This window comes from Schistocerca cancellata, chromosome 9 (genome assembly GCF_023864275.1).
Source record: "Schistocerca cancellata isolate TAMUIC-IGC-003103 chromosome 9, iqSchCanc2.1, whole genome shotgun sequence".
NCBI classification, from domain to species: Eukaryota; Metazoa; Arthropoda; class Insecta; order Orthoptera; family Acrididae; genus Schistocerca; species Schistocerca cancellata.
Window position 1 is genome coordinate 97,025,823 of NC_064634.1, and position 24,830 is coordinate 97,050,652.

Sequence of the window (24,830 nt, forward strand, 5' to 3'; positions counted from 1 at the left end):
TGGTTTTTGTGAGAGACCTCTCAATAATATTCTGCTGCAGTACTCATTGACGACTTCATGCATTGCCCTCTTGACTGCCAAACACATTTCATTCAGCATCTTCCTGTCTATAGTTCTTCATTTTGTTTTATACATATTATACAGTAGCCTCTGTTTGTTTAGAAGTACCTTTACAGTAACTGTATACCATAGAGAGTCCCACCACCATCAAGGATTATTCTACTAGTTACATATCTATTTAGTGCATGATCAACTAATCTTTTAAACCTAAGCCATACTTCTGCTACAAGCTTCTCTCCAGTGCTAAATATTTCAAGTTCCTTATTGAGATATTACACTAATGCTAGCTCTTTACCTACTTTTCTCAGCGTGTAAATCCTTCCACTTGTTGTAATTGCAGTCATACCGTAAAACATTTTTCCATGTAATTTATTGTTGTGCCTTATCATAGTCCTGAAGTGTACTTACGGAATGATTTATATGAGAGCAGCCAATTTCTTTTTACTCTTACACTAAACTAGAGTTGATACAAAAACTTATTAGTATCTGATGGAAACAAAGATTACAATAAATATTTGTGTGAAAATAGTCTTTATCTACATTGCAAGTAACTCTGTGTTTTCAGACCTGCAAGATATATCCTGATCCCTGTTCATGTTCTTCTGAGGCCATCACTAGTTTTTCTGCTCATGGAACGTGGTTACTATACATATTTAAGTAGAGAGTAGTTAATGCTATTGATCAGTATTTACAGTTTTCACTATTATTAGTACAACAGTCCTGTTAGACTAATAACAGCAATAAATAATTTAACACTTTCTTTTTTGTCCTTTCACACTTCACACAACATTTTTTCATACTGCTTATGGATGGCGACAATCTGTTCTTGATGAAACTGATAACCATGTTCCAGAAATGTCCGATGGAAGTAGATACAAAAAGCAACAAAGGCTATCATGAATGGCATCATAGCAATTGTACCAGCCCAGCATGCCGTTAGTGTGTAGTCCCAGAATTTCACCCAGTTCAGCAAAACAATCTGAAAAATTTAAACACAGGTAGGTTAACCTACAAGCTTACCAAAGGATATAGTTAACATATCTGATATCATAATGGTACAGACTAGTATACAGTCTGATCCTGTAACTTCAGTATACAACCTGTACAAAGGTCATGGGAATGACTACATCTGTAATTATTGTTAACTTTCCGACATTCACAATTTCCATGTAATTTCTATGTTATGCTGGGTTTCAAATATAATTAGAGTTAACAAAACTAATGATGTGATTTTTGAAGTTTTCCCGGTGTACTGAACATTCAATGAGATTTCGGGATTGCAGCCACATCATGTTGACTCCTTGCTACTATATTTTGGCTGGCAAGAAGTCAACGTGATCCAGCTACAATCCCGAAATCTCACTGAAAAAAATGCTGTTTATGACATAGTATTGTTATTTTGTATAAAATCATGATCTATGGAAGGTTTCAAAAGACTTTATTTTTTGTAACCGACTTAAAAATATTCATCCCATTTCTACAAAAGTGCTGACTATAATAAATTTTCACCTTTTGCCAAAGACTTAAAGAGAATGTTTGTAGCAAGAAGCACCAAGTAATTAAAATGTATATTGACTTAATCTGTGCTGATTGTTTGCAATACATAATTCTCCAAATTTCGATCTAAAACTGTTTCTCTGTATAAATTCTGCTCACATAAGATTTGAAATTACATTTTGTGTTAACGAATCCTATGTTTGAACTGTCAAAGATTTAGAACTTTTAATTAGAATTTCAGTTAGGTATCATCTAAACAGTAATGTGAAATAAGTTGATTGCTATATGTATTTATACTGCTGTGGCAGTGCCTGCCAAAGGAGAGTCCAATTCCAGCTATTTTTAAGGCAGCTTGTGTTAGTTATTGTCAGGAGTGTGTAAAATAAAATTTTTCTTTGTCTGGTAAAATTGGGAGCAGTAAATGACAAATAATATAAAACAGTGTTTTGGTTCATTAAGATCAGTAATATCCAGACAGAATTACACATCCTACAGATGAGTATACTTTCAAAATTGTTCAAACTTCTGTCTCTTGGTGATGTACATTGGCGACTGTTCCAATAAAATCAAAATAGTTTTTTAAAAATAATTATTTGCAATGATTACAGTGCTTATTATTTCAAGATTTTCAAATGGCAGATGTTATGATATACTGTGAATATGGCATTGTAGCAATAAAGATGAGTTATGACTGCTGTTTAATTTGTACCATAAAGATGTTTAACTTAATATTAATATGTGCAAAACATGCCAGGTATACAGACATGACAATTAATGGTGCAAGACATAATGCGAACAAAACATTCATAGCAGTCCTAATATGATATTTCTTAGTGCTTCGTGAGGATGAGGCTGAAGTGAAGCGTGTTTTGTTTGGGCGCAAAATTTAACTCTTTCTGAAACATATTCCTAAAGCAGTTTGAGTTTTGTTCTTCCCAAAAAGAAATGAGGATAAAATTGAATACAAGCAAGGATAAGGGTTGGATATCATAACTCATGGGAAGCAGTGTGAAGCTCAGAGAAGGAAATGTGGCACCAAGGTCGATGAGGCGTTGCGATGATCAGTCAGTATCAGATGTCGTGTGTGACCTGACCAGCTGTGTTGTGGCCAGCCTGGAAAGGGGGCACAACTGGACTGTTTCTCACAGAAGGGAAAGGTGTGGAGCTGTCTAGGTCCAAAACAACGAAGCTTTGAAGCCATGGCAGAGGACAGAGTTGGTGGCCATCAAAGTGATGCAGTCTTCTTCCACATCAGAGGAAGGATGAAGGTGCTCAGGAGTGTGACATGGTGTGTAGAGTCATTGAGCTTGCAGGGGGATATGTGGAGCACAAAGAGAATGTGATCATGTAGCTGTAAGGAGAGATCCTTGACTGAGAAAGAGGGGATGTCGATGTTAAAGAGTGCGACACAGGAGAAAGAGAGAGACACTGGAAGCTGGAGACAAGTGCCAGTGGGGGAAGTATAAGAGGGAGGGATGTCACATGTGTTGCCTCGAGCACTCAGAACACATGAAGCACATGAATCACATGTGTAGCTGGTGCTGGGGAAGTCAGACAATGAGAGTTCCATGGGGAAGGAGAAAAGTCATCAGCTGAGGGAGATGTTAACGTATCCATGAGGGGGTGACCATCATCAAGCATACAAGTTGGCTTGGGTCTGTTTGATGGAGACAGTTTGTGGCTTATCACATAAGAGGATATTGAAGGTGTGGGTGGCTCTACAGAGCACTTCGTAGGGACCAGAATAAGGCCCTTACAGTGTCAATTGCAGAGTATTATGTAGTCACAGTGCTCTAAGTTCTTATGAATAAAGGCATGTGGCGCAGTGTGGGTGTGCAAAGGCAGAGTGCGGATGTGAGTAATGTGTGTGCAGACATGCTCAACCAAAGCCTCAACCCACCTGCTGATGCTGTCGATAATATATGGTATGTATTTTTAGCCATCTAAAAGGGGCAAAGGACCAATGAGGTTGTTATGACCATAGAATGAAATTTTCACTCTACAGCAGAGTGTGCGTTGATATGAAACTTCCTGGCAGATTAAAACTGTGTGCCAGACCGAGTTTGAGTCTCGGTCCGGCACACAGTTTTAATCTGCCAGGAAGTTTCATTTGTTATGACCATGTTGAAACCATCCTTTGGGGATGCTGAATTGGCCTAGTGAAGGTCAGACATAGCATCCAACTTTATTCTGTTGACATAGTAAGCATGCATTTTTCCAGGCACAACAGTCTGACTTAACCCCTGTCCAAATGAAAAGTTTGGTGACATGACGGGTAATGGCCTTAATGCCAGGATGAGCGAGTCATGAATTGCTTAGAAGACTGCAGTTCAGTGAGACCAGATTGAGGGGGCACCCGGTACCTGCAGAGGTATCACATAGCGCAAGGCATGAAGACTGTGGCTCAATAGCCAATGTGGTAGCATCATTTTGTGGTAAATGGCAGATATCCAGGTATCCAGATCATCTTGTTGTGGGCGTGCCAGTTCAGCCAACTCCAAAAGCAAAGCGGTGGTGTGTGCTTGTGACATGTAGTCTGTGATAACATTATTGGCTCCTTTGATATAATGGACTTCAGTTGTGTACCGGCAAATGAGGTCCATGTGATGAATGCTCCGGGGTGACAAGTCACTAGCATGATTACGGATGGCATCTGATAGTGGTTTGTGATATGTGTAATTAGTTACAAATCAGCTTTCTATGTCTTCACAAAATTGGTGGACCACCTTTTATATAGTTCCTATGGAAAGCAGACCACTTATGTAGTGAGGCAGAGAGATTCTTGGAGAAGAAACAAAGGGGCTGTGTTGAGCCACCAAGGTGCTTTTATAGGATGGTGCTGATCAAAGATTCGCTCATCTTGGTAGTGACAGAAACATGTGCATCAGTGAAGGTGTGAATGAGCAAGACAGCATTGGCCAGTGTGATTTTATGCATGTTGAAAGCATGCCACATGTTATCTGACCATAGCACTTTGCAGGTGCCAGAAGTGTTTTTGCTTGCCAAGGCATTTGTCAGAGTGTATTGCAGGGATGCAGTATGAGAAATATGATGCTGGAAAAAATAATCATTCCAAGGAAATGTCAGATGTTGCAAAATGTCTTGGTTAATGGCAAATCATGGATGAACATGACATGATTGGATATAGGGCAAATGACATTGGCAGAGACGGTTTGGCCCAGGAAATGTGTTCTTCAAGAGAAACAGATCAAAATATGCTTAACAAAAGGGAGTGAGAACAAAAGTAACAATATTCAAATAAGATGAGTGGGTGATACTAACAGTTTTAGGTATATCACCATGGTGATGGGGGTTTTGTGATAAGCCTTGTGACAGTCAGTATTGCTGAAAATCTGTGCACCGTACAATTGTTGCATGAAATCCTGTATGTACAGTATTGGATAATTGTTGAGGATTGTTGAAGCATTGAGTTTGCTGTTCCCCACATAAGCAGAAAGAACCAGCTCTCTTAGTACTGGGTGTATAGGGGACATAAATTACTGTCCAAAGGATGCACAGTTCCAGAATCTAAGAGGTCCTGGGCTGCAACTTTAGCATGGCATTGAGGCAGTGAGCCATACACTGGTTTGGGGAGCCCTCTGTAGTAACTAGTCTGTGGCAGGTGCTGTTAGTGATAGTACCTATGAATGAGGGTAGCACATGTGTAACAATACTGGACAGTGGAGCTGGAACATATGAAACACTGGTAGTTTGATTGTCCCTGACCTGCAGAGTTTGCAGCAAAGTCAAAGATGGAGATCGGTCAGGAACAGGTAAAGCATTGATGATGTCATGTGGCCATAATGCAGTGAAGTTGGTGACAGTGCCAAGAGCAAGTGCCAGGTTAGCAGAGGCATTGGTGATCAGCTGATGCATTGTTTGTTGTTGTCAGAACGATGACTGATGATCTCGCAATGTTGAGTCACGACCTGGGCCACCAAGTTGATGAATTCCATCATCAGACATGTGCACTTAGAGACAGTGGAGATGAGCATGTTGCAGTGAATGGGAGGAGAGGGGTGTGAGGCTGCAAGGTACATGAAATGTGGGAGCTCGATGTGTGATGAAGCAGTATGGCTGACTAGAGGATTGGTAAGAGATCAAAATGTTTGAAAAAAATGGTCTTGATGTTGAAGCTGTCGATGTCTGCTACCTGGAAAGTCCAAAGGAAGAGTAGGTCTGGTAAAAAAATTAAATGAGCGCATGGCATCATTGGCCGGGAGGCCCCATCCGGGGAAGTTCGGCCGCCAAGTGCAAGTCTACTTTCAGTCGATGCTGCATTGTGCGCCCAGTGATGAGGAAGAAATGATGATGAGGACAACACAACACCCAGCCCTGAGCAGAGAAAATCTCCAACCTGGCCGGGAATTGAACCCGAGCCCGCTTGCATTGGAGGTGAGCACGTTACCATCCAGCTAAGCAGGCGGACAGTAGGTCTGGTGTGTGCTGGAGATGGTCAGTTGAGACATAGACAGCTATGTCAGAGTTGTTAGCTGTATGAAGTAACAATGATGCAGGGAGAAGGCTTGAAGGGGCACACTATAGCGGGTTGATACTGGCATGGCCCGGTGTCAATGACGAAGTTGAGAATGCTGGTGCGGTCGAAAATTTAGAGCCTGCCGGTGGGTGGAGCCAGTGTATTGGACAACTGAGTAGAGGAATGGCACCCTGTAGCGTGGTAGTGAGTCATGACACCTAGATGGATTCACAGCCAGAATTTGAGTACCTACTCACATGGCAGATGACAAGACTTTTTGGAGTTGCCAAAAGTTACATGATATTAATATAATGGGTATGCCGGATGCAGCATCTGCTGTGGCATTACTCGAGCTGCAGGGTGTGCTGCACACTTGCTCAGCCACAGGAGAAGAGTGGGAAGGAGGTGCTGATGGCACAGGTAGTACCGGAGGTTGACGTCAGATGGCATAGTAGGTAGCTGATGGAAGTGTGCACTGCAGGCATGACCTCTACCTGTTGGATGAGCAAGCACCTGGCAGGAGGAGTATTGCCAACCTTTGAATCAACATGAGAGCTGCTGGAGGGAAGGAGCCGGTGATGCTGAATAATACTGTAGGCCTGGGCAGCAAGATGGAGTTTCTCTTTTAAAAAAGCAGGCTTGTGGGATAGGAGATGTAGTTGAAGACTGGCTGCCAGTTTAACCAGCCAAAGAGTCCAGCTTGTCGGGCACCACTTGGGCATGGAGATGATGCCACAATTGAGATGGAATCCCATCCTACAGTTGCACATCATGTATAATGTAGTGAATTGTTTCAGTGGGAAGGTATGACAGGCACTTGATAATGCTGCACTGAGCTGTTGCATATTTATGTTATGATGGTGGATTCAGCATCAGGTCACTAAGCACCACTTGGGCATGGAGATGATGCCACAATTGAGATGGAATCCCATCCTACAGTTGCACATCATGTATAATGTAGTGAATTGTTTCAGTGGGAAGGTATGACAGGCACTTGATAATGCTGCACTGAGCTGTTGCATATTTATGTTATGATGGTGGATTCAGCATCAGGTCACTAAGCAGGTCTGTCTCATTGTGTAAGTGGTTAACTGAGTGTATGAAGCATGGATCATCACTCAGAATTCCATGGAAATTCAACAGGTGATCAATCAAGACAAATCACATTTTGGGTTTCTCTTTCCGCAAAGGAAGTGGTGCATTGCCCGAATCTGCATGGAGAGGGTAGGGATACACTGTCCACACAAGGCACATGGTGCAATTGGTGAAGATGAGCCCACCATCATCATGGATGATGTGACCGTGGTCACAAATGAGCAAACCGTAATGTTGGTGGTACGGGGACTGCACGAAAGTACATGTCTGGTCATAGTGGAAGAGGGGAGTAGCCCCACATTATGTACATACATCTGGTGTGGTGGCACTGGGAAAGGGCCAGACACATCTTCTTTGATTTGGCATGGAATGAAGTTGGGATATTTTGGCATGCTGTGGAAGTGCACATGTGGACCTGTGTGTGGTTCCTGTGTTTGGTGGCAGCAACTTGGAGAGGCTAGAGTTCACATTTGCAGACAGATGGAAGCTGGTAGCTACAAACAAGTGCGGAATTTGTATAGGCTGAATGGCAAAACTGTCACACAAAAAAAAACCCTTGTCTCTGTGCCCATGCAGGAGTCCAAGTCACAAAAATGTTTCCAGTCCATTATGCAGGCTTTGGTACTATGAACTAAATCATAAACGTGCTACATGAATACATGAAAACATGGTCACCAGTGTGGTAATTCCTATTCCCATGGCGAATTAATGAAGAAAGGAGATGATCTACACAAAAGCAGACATTTGGAGAAAGCACTTTTATTGAATTTAGCACAATACAAAATGAAGTATAACACACACAATGACAGCTGAAATGAGACTGGGTCAAAGATAATCATGAAGTCCTTCACAGTAGTTCTTGTTACAATCAGTCTTTCCATGTTCAATGTTGGTGGTCACCACAAGGTTCTCTAAATTTTCTCAACATGGTTTCATGAGAACTATGTAAGCTCTTTTTGAAGGATTTCTGTTTAAGATTCATGAGTATATTTTTATATGGATTGTACTGACCTATGATGTTCTTAGCAGTGCCTCTCTGAATTCGTTCAGTGTCTGTCATGCTAACAGATAAGAACTCCAAATCCTCAAAAAATACTCAAGAACTGGCCACGCTAGCAGCTTGTTTGTGATTTCCTTAACAGCTGCATTGCATTTTCCTAGGACCATTCAAACAGATCCAAGTCTTACATTCACCCACCCTAATATTTTTATTATGTGATCTTCCCATTTCAAATAGCTTGTTAGTAATAGTTATGTGATGTTCTGTGCTCAAGATGTTTACTACCAATCTTGTAGTCAGGTACTGTTGGGATCTTCATCTTTGTTATAGGCATTGTCTTACACATGTCCACTTTTTAAAAAAATCTGCCATTCATTAAACCAAGAGGAAATTTTGTCCAGGCATTTCTGTTATTCCATATGATTGTCATATGATGATACATTTCTGTACACAACTGCACCACCAACAATCAATCTTATAATGCTGCTGATCCTTTGTGACAATCATTTATCTGTATTGAAAGCATTAGAAATCTTGTTACACTTCTTTTGAACACATGCAATGTTACTTTCATCTCTGTGGAACATTCACCATCCACTATAACATACTGGGTCCTATTAATCAGATATTTCTCAAGCCAATCGCATGCTTGCGAAGACACTCCATATGGCCATATCTCGGTTAGTAGTTGAAATGTGGTACAGTGGTGAATACCTTTTGGCAATCTAGGAATATGATTAAAATGGAGTCAACATGTACCGTATTTACTCGAATCTAAACCGCACTTTTTTTCCAGTTTTTGTAATCCAAAAAACCGCCTGCGGCTTAGAATCGAGTGCAGAGTACGCGGAAGTTCTGCAAAATGTTGGTAGGTGCCGCCACAACTAACTTCTGCCGCCAAATATATAGCGCTACACAAGCATGCTTTGCAGGCACAAAGATAAATACTGGCGCCAAAACCTCTGCGTCAGTAAATAAATAAAAAAAAAAAAAAAAAAAAAACGGGGTGGAAGACGAGCTTTTTTCTCCGCCCCGAGTTTCGACCACTGCATTTCCTAGATTATCCAACGAAGTAAATACAAATTCTGTATTGTAAATCTTCAAATGTAGCAGCATTTCAATGAACAACGAAAATCCTACTGGCAAGACTGTTTGGGATGTTAGTCAATATGGCCAACTCTACGTTCTGAATTTTTTCCTACCTGTGAGAAGAGATGGTTGCTAGTAGCAACTTTTATGAATTGTGAATCACATGCAGTATTCTCTTCACCATAAGAATAATGCGAATATAAACATTTTGCCATGTATTCTTTCGTGTTTGCTGCTATCACATTTAAATCCTGTCTGCCTAATAAACTATGAAACTAGAGTGAGACAACAGCAAAGGCGGAAGTATATTTATATCCTTATTTCATGTTTATATTCATATTATTCTTATGCCTAATAGTGATACAGTCAGAAATGAAGCACGGCAATTGACTAGATTTTTAAATCTAAGATGACTCTAATTTCTGTGCAGAATGTAATGTACTAAAGAGGCGTCTGCAAAGATTTTCAAACGGAGAAAAATTTTCGCTATACTCTCGTTCAGAACATCTTCTATCATCCGCAGTCTATTATTTGGTTCTTGTTGATCATTATCAATGAAAGCAGCAGTGTAAGTAACAACAAATAGCAGTCTCTTGCCATTGTTTCGCTAATGAGACGATTCCTCTCTCTCTCTCTCTCTCTCTTTAATAGTAAGCGGCAGTAGCGCGCACAAAAGCAAGCAATGCCGCGAGCGGTGACAGGCCGTAAACACCCATTATCAGAATGCGAAAACAGTGCATGACGCAGTACAGTAATGCATTTTCAGCTTAGAGTGATGTAAACACCTATAACAAAGAGAACGGCACTTATCAGATCAAAGAAAAATAAGTTATCAATTCAAACCAGACGAAGCACGTGGAAAAGGAAGGGTACCCATATAAATACGGACGGAGCACCTGACTCATAGCAATGGCTACCTGGTAAAGCTTAACTGCTAAGCTTACGACTCGAACCAAACTACTGTAGCTGTATCGTCATTCATTCGGCCTAAATTGTGTCTCATATTGCAATGGACCAACTTTGTTTCGATTTGGAGGTGCGGCCTAAAACTTTTCTCTCCCCTTGAATTTCGAATCTCAAATTTCAGGTGAGGCTTAGATTCGGGAATTTTTTTTTTCCTTGATTTCGAGTCTCATTTTTCAGGTGCGGCTTAGATTCGAGTGCGGCTTAGATTCGAGTAAATACGATAGATAAACTAATCAATAAGCTCAGTTCACCATGTTTTGCCCTGAGAAGGATCTCTCATTGAGTTGACCTAAGGCAAAGGTTGTAAATTAGGTTCCCCCACCCACCCTCTGCCCTCTGGGAGTATGGAGCTCTGTGGGAGGAGGTAATCAGGATTGGGAGACATCAACACTGTGATCCTCTTCATGTCTGTCCATGTGGCGAGCTCCACCGTGGCTGACTGCGGTGCAGGGCATGGCTGGATCATTTCTCAGCGAGTCAGGAAAGAGAGCACAATGATGTTGGATTCACCTTGTTGAATGTAGCCGGTATTGGCTGACAATGTTACCTGCACTACTGAAGAATGAGTACGTATGGACAGTCTATTGAGTGACTTTGTTCATGATTGTAAATGCCTGCATACCACGAAGACGCTGTGGGACAGGCTGCTGTAAATGCAAATTATGGAATGTTCTCCAACACTGTCATGCCCACAGTGCCACATACAAATCTGATCAACCAGTTTATACCAGGTCACATGGTCCAACTGGTTGTACAATTTGTGGACATCCTCACAGGATTTACAACTGTGCCACATCCAGGAATTGAGAGCTCTTCCATTGTGCCTCTCCAAACACTGATGAGGCAACCAGCACCATCATATACCAGTGACAAGTCTGTACGCCTTAGTGCACATTTTAAGTTACAGCCATCCCGTCCTTACCAAAAATGGCAGTGTCATTTGCAATCACTGAGTGCATACTTGCCAATCACAGCATTTCTGATGACAGTTAAAAATTCATTGGATTCCTGTGTCACCTAGGTGAACATGTACTCGTAGATGTTATCAGTGACGCCATTCTGGTATACCTAGACGACAATGGATATGACACTGTGGAATCAGCATTACTCCAACATCGTGGCAGCAATTAAAACAAGTCATATAAGACAAACCTCAGGGAACAACTTTGATGCTGGCTGTGTATGCTTTTGGACATGAATCTCGTGCCCGATCACACACTTCAGACTCTGTGGATCAACAAACTACCACCCCAAGTGTTACTAGTAATGATTTTGCATGAGCCTGAATTATTTACGCAGAAATTAATGTCAGCAGATGGAACTGGTACAATATTGCAACATAGACAATGTATCAGTGTCGCCAATAACAGTGATGTGCACTGGGACACTCAGCAGCTAGTCCGCACCAAGCAGCTGAACCGACCTGAGAACTCATGGACACCAAGTGTCATGTCAACCCCATCCCACAGAGTGGTGATTTCCAGACAATCAAAACAAACACCCACACACTCAGCACAATACCCCTACCAAGACACAATGTCAAGGCCATTGCTGTCCTGGTTTCACACAAAATTTGGCACCGCAGTGTAGAGCTGTATGCCAGTGTATAGCCCCAAAATTGAAAGCATGTCCACAATAGGTGCACTGGGTTGTAACAGCAGTTCATGGTGACTAACTCCATTACACGTTGGAAAAAAGTCCCACTTGTCATCGTCTCACCAGGATGGCAGACTCTTTATCCTTGACCACATTCGAAACCAATGTTTCCTCATTGACATGGGTTTGGCAGTAAGTACCTCACTTCCTGAACACTTATGAGAGAAGACGGACATATCTCCCACACACATTCAAGTGGCGAATGATTCCATATTCTAATATTCTCTATAAGTTTTTCTGTATGGTGAGCTGCTCACTCTGCCTGCAGACTTTGTGATTCCTTTATAAGCACAAGGGACCACAGAGCTCACCACCCTCCTAAAATGAAATAAACAACACACTCCATGGCTCAGAATACCACCATCATAGGTGCACAGTTCACCAAGCACTAGCAGACTGTGACTATGGCACATTATGGGACAACAATGTCTGAGTCACATTGCAGTCACCTTACTCTGGCCCACACCACACCAATACTTTTGATATATTGCTCCATGGGAAGCATATCACCGTGGCAGTCAACTGGCTTAAATTCGCAAGGGTATGGCGCGATATCACTCATAATGATAATGTGGAGGCCACGCATATTGATACCACAACACACATCATTGCAGAAGCTGATGGCCCATCGCCCATTCCAAACACAAATGACACGTTCATCATAAACCTCGACATACGTCAATTCCTGCCAGATGACATCTGGGTCTAGCTGGTAAATAACTTCCTCGTATTTGAATGGAAGCACGAGGAGCATGAAGTCAACAACAGTTTTATCACCAGACACTTTGACTTGCAGTTACAAACTCTTCAGTGATGCAGATTCAGTCACAAATACAACCAGTTTTTCAACTGACTTTCTCATAATTACAGCCCCCAGAACATCGTGATCTCCTACTACTATTGCTATGGATGCTGATGCCTCCACTCTACCTACCTCACTGCACGCACAAACTAGTTGCACACTGGCACCAACCATAACAGATTGTTCCTGTTACAGCCATCTATACCAGCCTTTGCCCCAGCTCAGGCAATACCATGTACATTAAACAAGGTGAAGTCAACATCATTGTGCTCCTTCTCCTTCCTCACTGAGAAATGATCCAGCTGTGCCCTGCATTGCAATCAGTCATGGTGCGGCTGATCACACACACATGCGTGGAGAGGACCACAGTGTTGACAACTCCCTAATCCTTATTGCCTCCTTCCCCAGAGCTCCACACTCCCAGAGGTCAGATGGGGCAATCTGTTTGGACCTCACCAGCAATAGTGGCAGTGTAGCTGATAAAACTCTCTGACCAGAATGGCTATGAGTGGAGTATCTAGAGCGGAAAGTAGTGTGTGCTGAGCTTTACGCTTATTGTGTTGTGCTGCTGTACAGAATAAAGTTCATTTTTTCCACAACCAAACTGTTATTAGTTATTGGCTTTGTCCTTTTCTGGGATAAAATCCGCAGACATTTGTGGCACAATCCAACTAAAAGAAGGCACTGGTTGATAGAACACATTCTGAGGCATCAAGGAATCATCAGTTTGGTAATGGAGGGGCATTAAAATTGTAGTTGGAGACCAATGTCTGAATACAGCAAGCAGGTTCAAATGAATATAGGCTGCAGTAGTTATGCAGAGACACTGCATTGAAACACGTTGTTTTTCTGTTTCACAAGAGGTGGTCATCGAACATGTTAATGTGAAGCACTGAAAGCACCCATATGAAAGGTGCTCTCCTGCCATATAAATTCTAGTGCACTATAGCTGCAAGATGGCTCCATTGTCAATGCTCATTAGCAAATTCACAGAATGCAGACAAGTTCCAAGTTTTTCTGCACATGGTTGTCGTAGGTCACCAGTGTGGATTTTACCCTGGGAAAGGATAAAGCCAAATGACTAACACTGGCATGGTTGTGGGTAAAACGTACGTCATTGTTTACAGCACTACAACCGATATGCATCCATACAGGCATAAAGTTCAGAGCACACCGCCGGCCGAAGTGACCGTGCGGTTCTGGCGCTGCAGTCTGGAACCGCGAGACCGCTACGGTCGCAGGTTCGAATCCTGCATCGGGCATGGATGTTTGTGATGTCCTTAGGTTAGTTAGGTTTAACTAGTTCTAAGTTCTAGGGGACTAATGACCTCAGCAGTTGAGTCCCATAGTGCTCAGAGCCATTTGAACCATCAGAGCACACTACTTTTCTCCCAATATATTCCACTCATGGCTGCTGCCACATCAGTCAGAGAGTCATATCTCCTCTGCTGCCACTTTGCTGGTGAAGTCCCCATGTGTCTTTTTTTGCTCATTTTGATTCAGTACTTCATCATTAGTTAGCTGTTAAGTAATTGTCAAAAAACTGCATTAACTGAAATCTAAAAAGTGGTTGGTCATCTTGGTTATTTTGATTTGTTATAAATGTCTGTATATTCAAGAGATGAACTGCAAAGAAGGCATCTTATGAGGCACTGACTTCAGTTACATTATAAAAATGGTGACCCAGAGATAGCTACGGAACTATTGTCCAGCTTGGACATGTCTCGGAGGCAGAAATGGGCAGAAACAGTCGAAAATATGGACTTTACCCACTTGAGTAGGAAAGCATGGAGTCTTCTGAGAAAACTGGGAGGAAGTTGTAATGGTTGCCTGGTCGTGGATATTGCTAATTGCTATAATCGCACTATTTCACTCCCATTTACGGAGCTTGTTAGCACCTGATGTTAGGTTGGCGCCATTAAAATGCATTGTGTTGTAGTAATCGCTGCTACTTGCTGGATCGCTGCTGTCTCTCGATGCTGATGCTGGCTCTACATCTGGTTGTCTAGGGTTAAAAACATGAGGTCCCGTGTTTTTTATGTGCTTTTGATGATAAAGAACGAGCGAAACCAACAAATATGTAAACTTCAAATATTTATTACTCTGGTGGCCATCTTAATTCCACTGTCCACCAAACACCATGACACAACACAAAGTAGTATTTCCATTACATGTTCTTTGCATTGTTTATCCACCTCAAACAATAACACACAAACACACTTTACCAAAGTGACATTCCGACTGCTTCCCGACCGTTCTTGCTGCTTGTATTTATAACATTGTCAAAGAACTACTAAAAAGAGATATAGTTTACAAGTCACATGTACATCTGTTATCATAATTTGTGCAGAAAAGTTATTAATTTGCATCGAGTGACATAATTTAACATGTTATTAAAATGACAGACAGATTTGTTGACTTGACAGAATAATTCTTTGCTACAAAAAGGCCGTTTTTTAGAAGTTTGTCAATTGACTTCTCTAATTTGCATAAATAAGTAAATAACATGAATTATTAAGAATTACATTGGTTTTCGTCTAAAATAGGATTGATTTCGTGAATACTGAGTGAAAACGCTCCTAGTGAACAAATAGGTTTCACTGGGTGATTTTTATTTAAGGAGATCCAAAATACCTAAGTTGGCCACTATTTTTCGTACTTCATATTAATTATTTAAGATGAACTTAGTGTTTTTACATGATGACATTTGCTGTATCAGTGATCAAGTGATATAAACTTTTGTGTGGGTCAGTTACTTAGTATAATTTAATGGGTTGACTGTTTATGCAGACATGTTATGCAATCATTGTTAACATACACAATAACTTTTCTATAATCATAAATACTCGTTAAACTGGTTGAATTTGGAGGGTATTGCATACTTTGGTACAGTAAAGCCTTTAATATGTTCCGTTACAATACCCCCCTCGGGTAATATCATTTACAGAACGTTAATGATATTAGCCGACTAGGACAAATGTGTCAAATTGTTAAAATTTGGAAAAGTACTACTTTAATAATTTTTTTTGGTTTTACTATGCATAATGTGTATGTATACAAGGACCATTACAACGTTTCAAAATGACTTTTTCCTGCAAATATTTTAGTTGTGTTGTTTCAAATGCACTTTGTGTTATGTCATTCAGTATGACAGCATAATAAAAATATTTAGTAATATATGAAAGTAAAAAAAATGTTAATCTTTGCTCCCAGTGAGCCACATGGAAAATGATCAAAAACAGACACAAATATATCACATGCAATTTTAAGATATATAAAAAATATATGTAAATTATTTCAAAGTCAGTTCTCATTAAGTCACAGATTAATCAAGATAATAGAAGGAACATAAATATATTACATAGATGGACAGGTCATATGTCCATAGGAAAATATTGCAACTGTCTGTTCTTTTTGAACCACATAAAAGAAATGAAAACAAAGAACATAATTATAAGTATGGACATGATATATAAACACAAACACTAGAGAAGTCATATGTATGAATATAATATGCATTTGAAAAAAAAGGAATTAATTAAAAAACTTGTCTCCCCTTGAGACACATAGTCAAGACAGTACAAGAACATATTAATACTAAAATTGGACACTTAAATTGGTCACAACATAACACAAACATCAAACTTGGTGAACATCTGATTAGCTGTAGAAAATTGTACACAAATCTTATGCCTAAGAAAAGAATAGTACCAAAATGATGGGTCTTGCACAACAATTTTTTCATTGTCTTTTATTTGGTGCAAGTATGTCCCATATTCAACAATACAAAAGGAAAGTAATAAATGTTTGTCACCTTCTTGCCCGTTGCAAGTAAAGAAGATGTCTCAAAATTTAATATTCAATAGTGACAATAAAAATATAAAACCATTCTCTCAGAGATCTGGAACTTTTCCAGGGTCTGTAGGATGAGTGGTAGTTGCTATTTGACACAACCAGTAAAAATCTTTGCTGATAACATGCTTTATGGAAAATGGGTAAGTAACTGTATTCAAACAGGGAAATGTGCTTAATCATGTTTATATGGTTTCAATTCAGTGATGTTTCTTAATCCAAATAACCTTCTTGATCTGGGAAAGATAAGTCTATACGCATTAGGATGTGGGCTTTCTTTTATTTCAAATGGACAAATGTCAATGTTTACTTTAACATATGGACAACCTAACTCAACATCTTTGTCTATTTCTGTATTTGCAAACAATAGATCATTTTCAATTTCTTTAGTTCCTAAGTCTAATGTATCTTTCCTACACTTAAGACACATCCCTCTCTGTGTGCAAAGCACTGACATTTAAACATAAACCTTTGTTTTCATCTGTTCCTTTTAACACTGTGTTGTCACTTAACAAACTACTGTTTTCACCCCCTTTTTTATAAAGTCCACTACGGATTCTTGTCCACCACGTAGGATACAAGGTTGCACTTACCTTTGCTAATTCTTTCCAAAAGGCATCTTTGTTTATACAGTTTCCATAGTTGTTCCACAAAACTTCTAAAAACTTTTTCCCTTTTTCTTGAAAACACACATTTACATTCCATCCCTTTATATTTTCTTTAATATTATTATTACCATTCTCATAGATTAGTGTTTCATAGTTCCCAATCGGCAATAGCTTGTCCTCAGATACACATTCCCTAGTCTGCATTTCACTTAAATTAACCTCATTATTATCCATGTTTGCCACATCACTTACCTTTACCACATAATCACTTTTCAATTCTATAAATACTTTTATTTCTTCCTCCACACTCTCATCAACAACATCACTTGACTTAGGATCATTATTTAAATGTCCCTGTATTACTTCTTCCTCCTCCTCCACAACAACCCCATCTTCAGTTTCCCCCCTATGTATCTGAATCTCAGCAATTGAGTCTTTGGCTCCATTAAACACTTCGTCATCCCCCTTCTTATCAAATAAACCCCCCAAAATAGATTCTATTTGTGGTATGTCTGACTTGTTATTAACACCAGTATCTTTTTCAGCCCAACTATGGAACTCTGCAATACCTTCAACTTCTGCACTTTCACTAACTACCTGTGCTTGAACACTGTTTTTATTAACTGTATCACTTTTACTCATAGTATCCCAAAACCTTTTATTAAATTCTAATTTATTCATTCTAACCACATCAGTATTTTCATGGTACTTACTCTTTACATTGTATCTTCTCCTTCTCCAGTTTCGGTTATGTGTTGTCCTGTCATAATATTGTCTAGCCCCAAAACTACAGACATCTAGTGGGACTGTCCACCGTTTCCCGTCTGGTTCCCTCGGTCTGTCCGTTTGTAGTTGTCGTTTTGTTCACTAGTTTCAACAAACCCACTTCTATCTTGTTCTCTTCCCCAATACCTATTTCTATCATTCCTGTTATCTCTTCTCCATCCTCCCTCCTGTGTATTGTTTCTGAAATCATTTTCATATCTCCTATCTCCCCTATTTGGAGCATTATTTCCAGAATTTCCAAAGTCTCTCCTCCCATAATAATCTCTATTTACATTCCTGTTCCACCCCCCATACTGGTTGTTGCCAGAGCCAAAACTTTGGTTATTTTCTCTTTCCAAGGCCCTATCTAATCTATCTACAAATTTCAGAAACTCTTCCATTGAATCGTCTGGTCCATGGACCAATTCCCACTGCAGTCTCTCTGGTAACCTTCTTTTTAAAACATCAATTTGTGTCATAATATCAAAAGAGTTATTCAAGTGAGCAAGTTTTTTCAATTGATCTCTGCAAAATTTTTGCATTCCCCCTACTTTCCCTCTATACACTGGTCCATTTAGAAATTCTGACTTTAATCTGGCTTGTATGGATTGTGACCAAAATTTGCAAATAAATTTAGCTTCAAACTCTTCAAAAGTATTCCAAGAATCATTATTCTCATTAGCCCAGGATAGGGCCTCCCCTTCTAGAAACCGTTTTACTAACTTAATTTTTATGTTATCTGACATTCCTAAAACAAACATATCCTTGCATTGGTGAATAAAGTCAATAGGGTGCAGATTTTCACCAGGAAAGCATTTCATTTGGATGTGCCCATACATTGTATTTTGATTGTAAATCGTTTGTTTGGACATCAATGCGTCCTCCAATTGTGTGTATTTAGTGTGTATATTTTCTACTTTTGTATCTACATTAGTGGTATACAGGTTGTATTCTTGTTTAAGGTTTTCTGATGTTCTGTCTATTTTCTGATCTAATCTTTCAACTTCAGTATCTTCTCTGTTGTAGATGACAGCAATGCTGTCTGTGTTAGCTTGTATGTATTCATTTAAACTTTCAACTTTAACTTGAAATTCTTTTCTGAAGTGTATCAACTGTTCTCTAGTGTCCTTACTGAGGGTAGTTTTAATTTCCTCACACTTCTCATTGAGATGAGTACTTAATAGATCAAAATCCAAACTTAACTTATCCAGTCTATCTGTGAATTTCAAACTTACTTGTTCACTTGATTGTTTAAAATCCAAACGTACTTGTTCACTTGATTGTTTAAGTTGCGAGCTTATTTGAGTTGCAAACCCTGCTAGCCACTCTGTTAAGTTTAATTGTTCACCATCCCCTGGTTCAATTTTTACATTTCCTACGATCTCATCACTCTCAGGTAGAGACATGTTAACTATTAATTATTTTAAATGACAACAACAAAATACCTTGCTTTATGTAGCTATGCTATGATGTCGTGATCGGTGTTCCTGTTGGCTTTCTTCACTTATATTCGGTTTTATCGAAGCTGAAGTCTTGATTGATGAATTCCATTGACATAATCCAGACGTTAATCTTCCGAGCGGTGTGATGATAGTTTTTCGTAGTCGCACAAACACACTTTATTTATTTGTTTATTTTTGACATATTTTCACTGTTGCCACACTGCACAAATAAACTTTTTTGGAATGCTAAGCACTTATGAAATTTATCGCTGCACTATTATCATCGATGCACTTAAAGATCCCGGACGAGCCCCCACTTTTGTAATGGTCGCCTGGTCGTAGATATTGCTAATCGCTATAATCACACTATTTCACTCCCATTTACGGAACTTGTTAGCACTTGATGTTAGGTTGGCGCCATTAAAATGCATTGTGTTGTAGTAATCGCTGCTACTTGCTGGATCGCTGCTGTCTCTCGATGCTGATGCTGGCTCTACATCTGGTTGTCTAGGGTTAAAAACATGAGGTCCCGTGTTTTTTATGAGCTTTTGATGATAAAGAACGAGCGAAACCAACAAATATGTAAACTTCAAATATTTATTACTCTGGTGGCCATCTTAATTCCACTGTCCACCAAACACCATGACACAACACAAAGTAGTATTTCCGTTACATGTTCTTTGCATTGTTTATGCACCTCAAACAATAACACACAAACACACTTTACCAAAGTGACATTCCGACTGCTTCCTGACCGTTCTTGCTGCTTGTATTTATAACATTGTCAAAGAACTACTAAAACGAGATATAGTTTACAAGTCACATGTACATCTGTTATCATAATTTGTGCAGAAAAGTTATTAATTTGCATCGAGTGACATAATTTAACATGTTATTAAAATGACAGACAGATTTGTTGACTTGACAGAATAATTCTTTGTTACAAAAAGGCCGTTTTTTAGAAGTTTGTCAATTGACTTCTCTAATTTGCATAAATAAGTAAATAACATGAATTATTAAGAATTACATTGGTTTTCGTCTAAAATAGGATTGATTTCGTGAATACTGAGTGAAAACGCTCCTAGTGAACAAATAGGTTTCACTGGGTGATTTTTATTTAAGGAGATCCAAAATACCTAAGTTGGCCACTATTTTTCGTACTTCATATTAATTATTTAAGATGAACTTAGTGTTTTTACATGATGACATTTGCTGTATCAGTGATCAAGTGATATAAACTTTTGTGTGGGTCAGTTACTCAGTATAATTTAATGGGTTGACTGTTTATGCAGACATGTTATGCAATCATTGTTAACATACACAATAACTTTTCTATAATCATAAATACTCGTTAAACTGGTTGAATTTGGAGGGTATCACATACTTCGGTACAGTAAAGCCTTTAATACGTTCCGTTACAAAGTGCACCAGCATGCAGGAAAAATTCCGAAGTAACACCAGACCAAATTGCTTCCCACATCATTACTACCTCAAGAGTACCTCCTGACAAGAAATATACAAGACATATCAGATGACAGCTTCGTGACCTGAAAAAGAAGGCATCTCCCTCATCTGAGTATACCCATCCCTTCACAGTTTCAGACATTGACTCTGGACTGAAGGACTTCAAACCTCTTAAGGCACCTGGATTCAATGGTATCCATCTAGAATTCCTGATCCATATGGGAGGAAAAGCTAAGAAATGGCTGGCAGAATTCTTCACTGACATCCTGCTGACAGGTCAACTTCCATCGGAGTTTAAAAAGGCGAAGGTAATATCTGTTCTGAAACCTGGCAAATCCAGCAACAAGGTAGAAAACTATCGCCCCATTCCCCTACTCAGCTGCTGCTACCAGCTTTTTGAAAGGCTAATATATAACAGAATAAGTAGCGCTATCTTAGAGAATGTTCCAGTTGATCAGGCAGGCTTCAGATCAGGGCGTAGCTGCTGCGACCAAGTATTGTCTCTCACATCCTTCATAGAGTCAGGATACCAAATGAAGCAGAAAACATCTGTGGCATTTGTTGATCTAACTGCCACCTTCGACACTATGTGGAGGGAAGGCCTTATCTACAAATTTCTCCGCATCATACCCTGCAGAACAATGGCTCGACTGATTAACAGCATGCTAAGTGATCGGAAGTTCCAGGTAATCAGTGGAAGCAACATAAGTAAGGAGAGGAAGCTGAACAACGGATTGCCTCATGGATCAGTTCTCTCACCCTTACTGTTCAACCTATATCTATCTGATCTAGCTGACACTTCGTCCAGAAAATACTGCTATGCCGATGACCTGGCTCTAGCCGTAAAACACCAGGAAATGAAGACAACAGAAGAGATTCTAGCCAATGACCCGTCTGCATTAGATAATTACTTCAAAATCTGGAGACTCCAACCCAGTGTGAGTAGAACAGAAGTGTGTTGCTTCCATCTAAATAACCGGTTGGCGAACGTAAAACTGGAAGTAAGTTTCAGAGGCAGAATTCTTCGTCATAACTGGAACCCAAAATATCTTGGTGTCATCCTGGATCGTACACTATGCTTCAAACAACACCTTCTTAACTTATCTCAAAAGCTGAGGACTCAAAACAATATCCTCCATAAGCTATGCAGAACTACCTGGGGTTCTTCAGCTCTGGGCTTGGTGTACTCAAGTACTGTGCACCTGTTTGGGTGAACAGTCATCATACAAGGCTTGTTGATACCCAGCTGAATACGACAATGTGCATATCATCTGGTGCAATCAGATATACTCCAGTTTATTGGCTTCCACTGTTAACTGGTATAAAGCCTCCTGATCTACACAGATGTACTGCCCTTATGAGAGAATTCCACAAGATCTCCAGGAATTCTAACCTACCCGTGTATAGCTACCTGCCACTTTTAAATCGCAAGAGACTGAAATCATGCCATCCAACTCTGTGCGATGCTGCTGACATGGTTGCTAAGAATTTCAAACCTCTTTAAGAATGGAAAGGTCGATGGGAAGCAGTGACAGATGTGCACCTGCATAACATTTTCTCAGGTGCTAAACTTCCAAGTGGATTCGACTTACCACGCAAGACCTGGACTACTCTCAACAGAATCCGTACTGGCCATGGCCGATGCAGCGATGCTCTCTTTAAGTGGAAGAAGCTGCCTGATCCAGCTTGTGACTGCGAGGCTCCATACCAGACTGTTCACCACATTGTCAGTGAATGCAGGATTCGAACCTATCACGGCACCAAAGAGGACTTCCTGCTAGCAACTCCAGATGCAGTGCACTGAATTGAAGGACTGGATATTCAGTTGTAAAGACAAACTTAAGTTTCTTGTGCGTCAATATGTACATATGTATAGGTAATTTAATTTCATGATATGTCTGTATTAGCCATACGCTAAATAAATAAGTGCTATCAAGCCAGCAGAAAATTTGAGCACTTGACTTGAAAAACCATCATAGCATAATAATCATCACTTTTCACTTACTTAATGATTTTCATAAGGTCTTAAACTGGAGAGCAGCTACGAAGGCGGGCGAGGGTTGGATGCGCTGAAGCATGCAGATGTGTAACACATGACTCACAGCTAGTCGCATGCCAGTAATATTCTTGTCTTCATTCTGTGCAGGTTGTGCTGCGTTTGCAAGTTCTAACTGTTTATTTCAGTCATTGTGTTCAATTCTGAGTGCCGACTGCCTTCATGGTGTTAGTGATGGTAAACAATCATGCCAAGTGCTACACAAACAAGCAAGAAGAATAGTGTTCCATGTGTACTTTAAGAGACAATCTTCCACTGAATCCACGCCGGCACAAGGCGCAGGTCATGCCATTGCCAAATCAAATGCCAGGAGCAGACAGCTGAAGCCTGTGGTATTGATTTGAGGACCATTCAGAGAATATCCAGTGAAGCTAAGATGTCTATCCAAGCCTGCGGCTCAGCTGGTTTCAAATCCCCAGGGAAGCAACACAACCACAAAAAAGAAGTGGGTGAGCAAGACGATTTTGCGAAAACGTTTTGCGGCACAGTGTTCAGCATGTATGCTGAAGGCGAGTATCCTACAGCTGAAAATTTTAACAGAAGCAAATGGACCATGTTGAGGATACTGAAAGACATGGGGTTCAGGTATAATGGAACGAAGCAATATTGTAACTGCAAGGACTGCATTTTTGAGAACAATGCAGGAGATCAGAGAAGCCGGCACATCTCGAATGTATTACTTAGATGAAACTTTTGTTTATCAGAACCACAAAAGGACTATGTGCTAGAAAATGAGTGATGGGTACGGTGGATTAAAAGTTCCTGTTGGTAAGGGTAACAGAATTATAGTGCTTTATGTCAGATCAGCAGATACTGGCTTTATTCCCCAGGGTAAGCTGACTTTTAAGGCGTTGAAAGCTAAGAATTCTGAAGATTACCATTCTGAAATGACATACAGCGTCCTCGAAAGATGGTTTACACAACAATTATTGCCACATATTCCTGCATTTTCAGTTATAGTCATGGACAATGCAAGCATCCACTTAGTGCAAGTGAACAAAACTCCAAATATGAACTCCAAAGAGACAAACTTTATTGCATGGCTGTCATCTAATGGAATACCTCATAACTCGTCGCATACCAGAGCACAATTGCTGGTTCTTGTCAATCAACACAAGTCTGCATACAGAGTTTATGAGATAGATGAAACTGCAAAGCAGTATGAACATCGTATCATTAGATTACCCCCATACCATTGCCATTACAAACCAATTGAGCTGGTATGGGCTCAGATGAAAGCATATCTTGTGGAAATGAGCAATACATTCAAAATTGCAGATGGTGAGAGACTTGCACATGAGGCAGCAATAGACAGCATCTCAATATCTGCATGGGCAGCTTGTGTAAGACACGCAGAAAAACTGCAAGATGAAAGTTACAACAGGGAAATTGGGAGGGACATGGTTATGGAACCATTCATCATAAGTCTTGCTGAGACTGACTCATCTATGTCAGAGAGCAATGATGATGGAGTGGATTTCTTGCTGTGAAGTATGTAAGCACCAATTACTGCTACTTATTTATGACTGTGTGACTGTGCCTGCAGCAGCATAAAAAATTATTAGTAGCTCAAGTTTCATCTCTGACCTCGTAACAATGCTGTTTTCTTCATAAAACATACAGGGTGTTTAAAAAATGACCGGTATATTTGAAACGGCAATAAAAACTAAACGAGCAGCGATAGAAATACACCGTTTGTTGCAATATGCTTGGGACAACAGTACATTTTCAGGCAGACAAACTTTCGAAATTACAGTAGTTACAATTTTCAGCAACAGATGGCGCTGCGGTCTGGGAAACTCTATAGTACAATATTTTCCACATATCCACCATGCGTAGCAATAATATGGCATAGTCTCTGAATGAAATTACCCGAAACATTTGACAGCGTGTCTGGCGGAATGGCTTCACATGCAGATGAGATGTACTGCTTCAGCTGTTCAATTGTTTCTGGATTCTGGCGGTACACCTGGTCTTTCAAGTGTCCCCACAGAAAGAAGT

General features: G+C 40.1%; 1 protein-coding gene across 1 annotated transcript in view; it reads right to left on the reverse strand.

Annotated features, from left to right (window-relative positions):
* Window positions 1-433: 433 nt before the first annotated feature.
* The window catches only part of LOC126100795 (calcium release-activated calcium channel protein 1-like), a 167,358-nt gene continuing 142,961 nt past the window's right edge, over window positions 434-24,830 (reverse strand). The window contains exon 4 of the mRNA XM_049911419.1: window positions 434-1,039. Coding sequence (XP_049767376.1) covers window positions 833-1,039 — 207 coding nt within the window. The 3' untranslated portion in view covers window positions 434-832. The remainder of the gene's footprint in view (window positions 1,040-24,830) is intronic.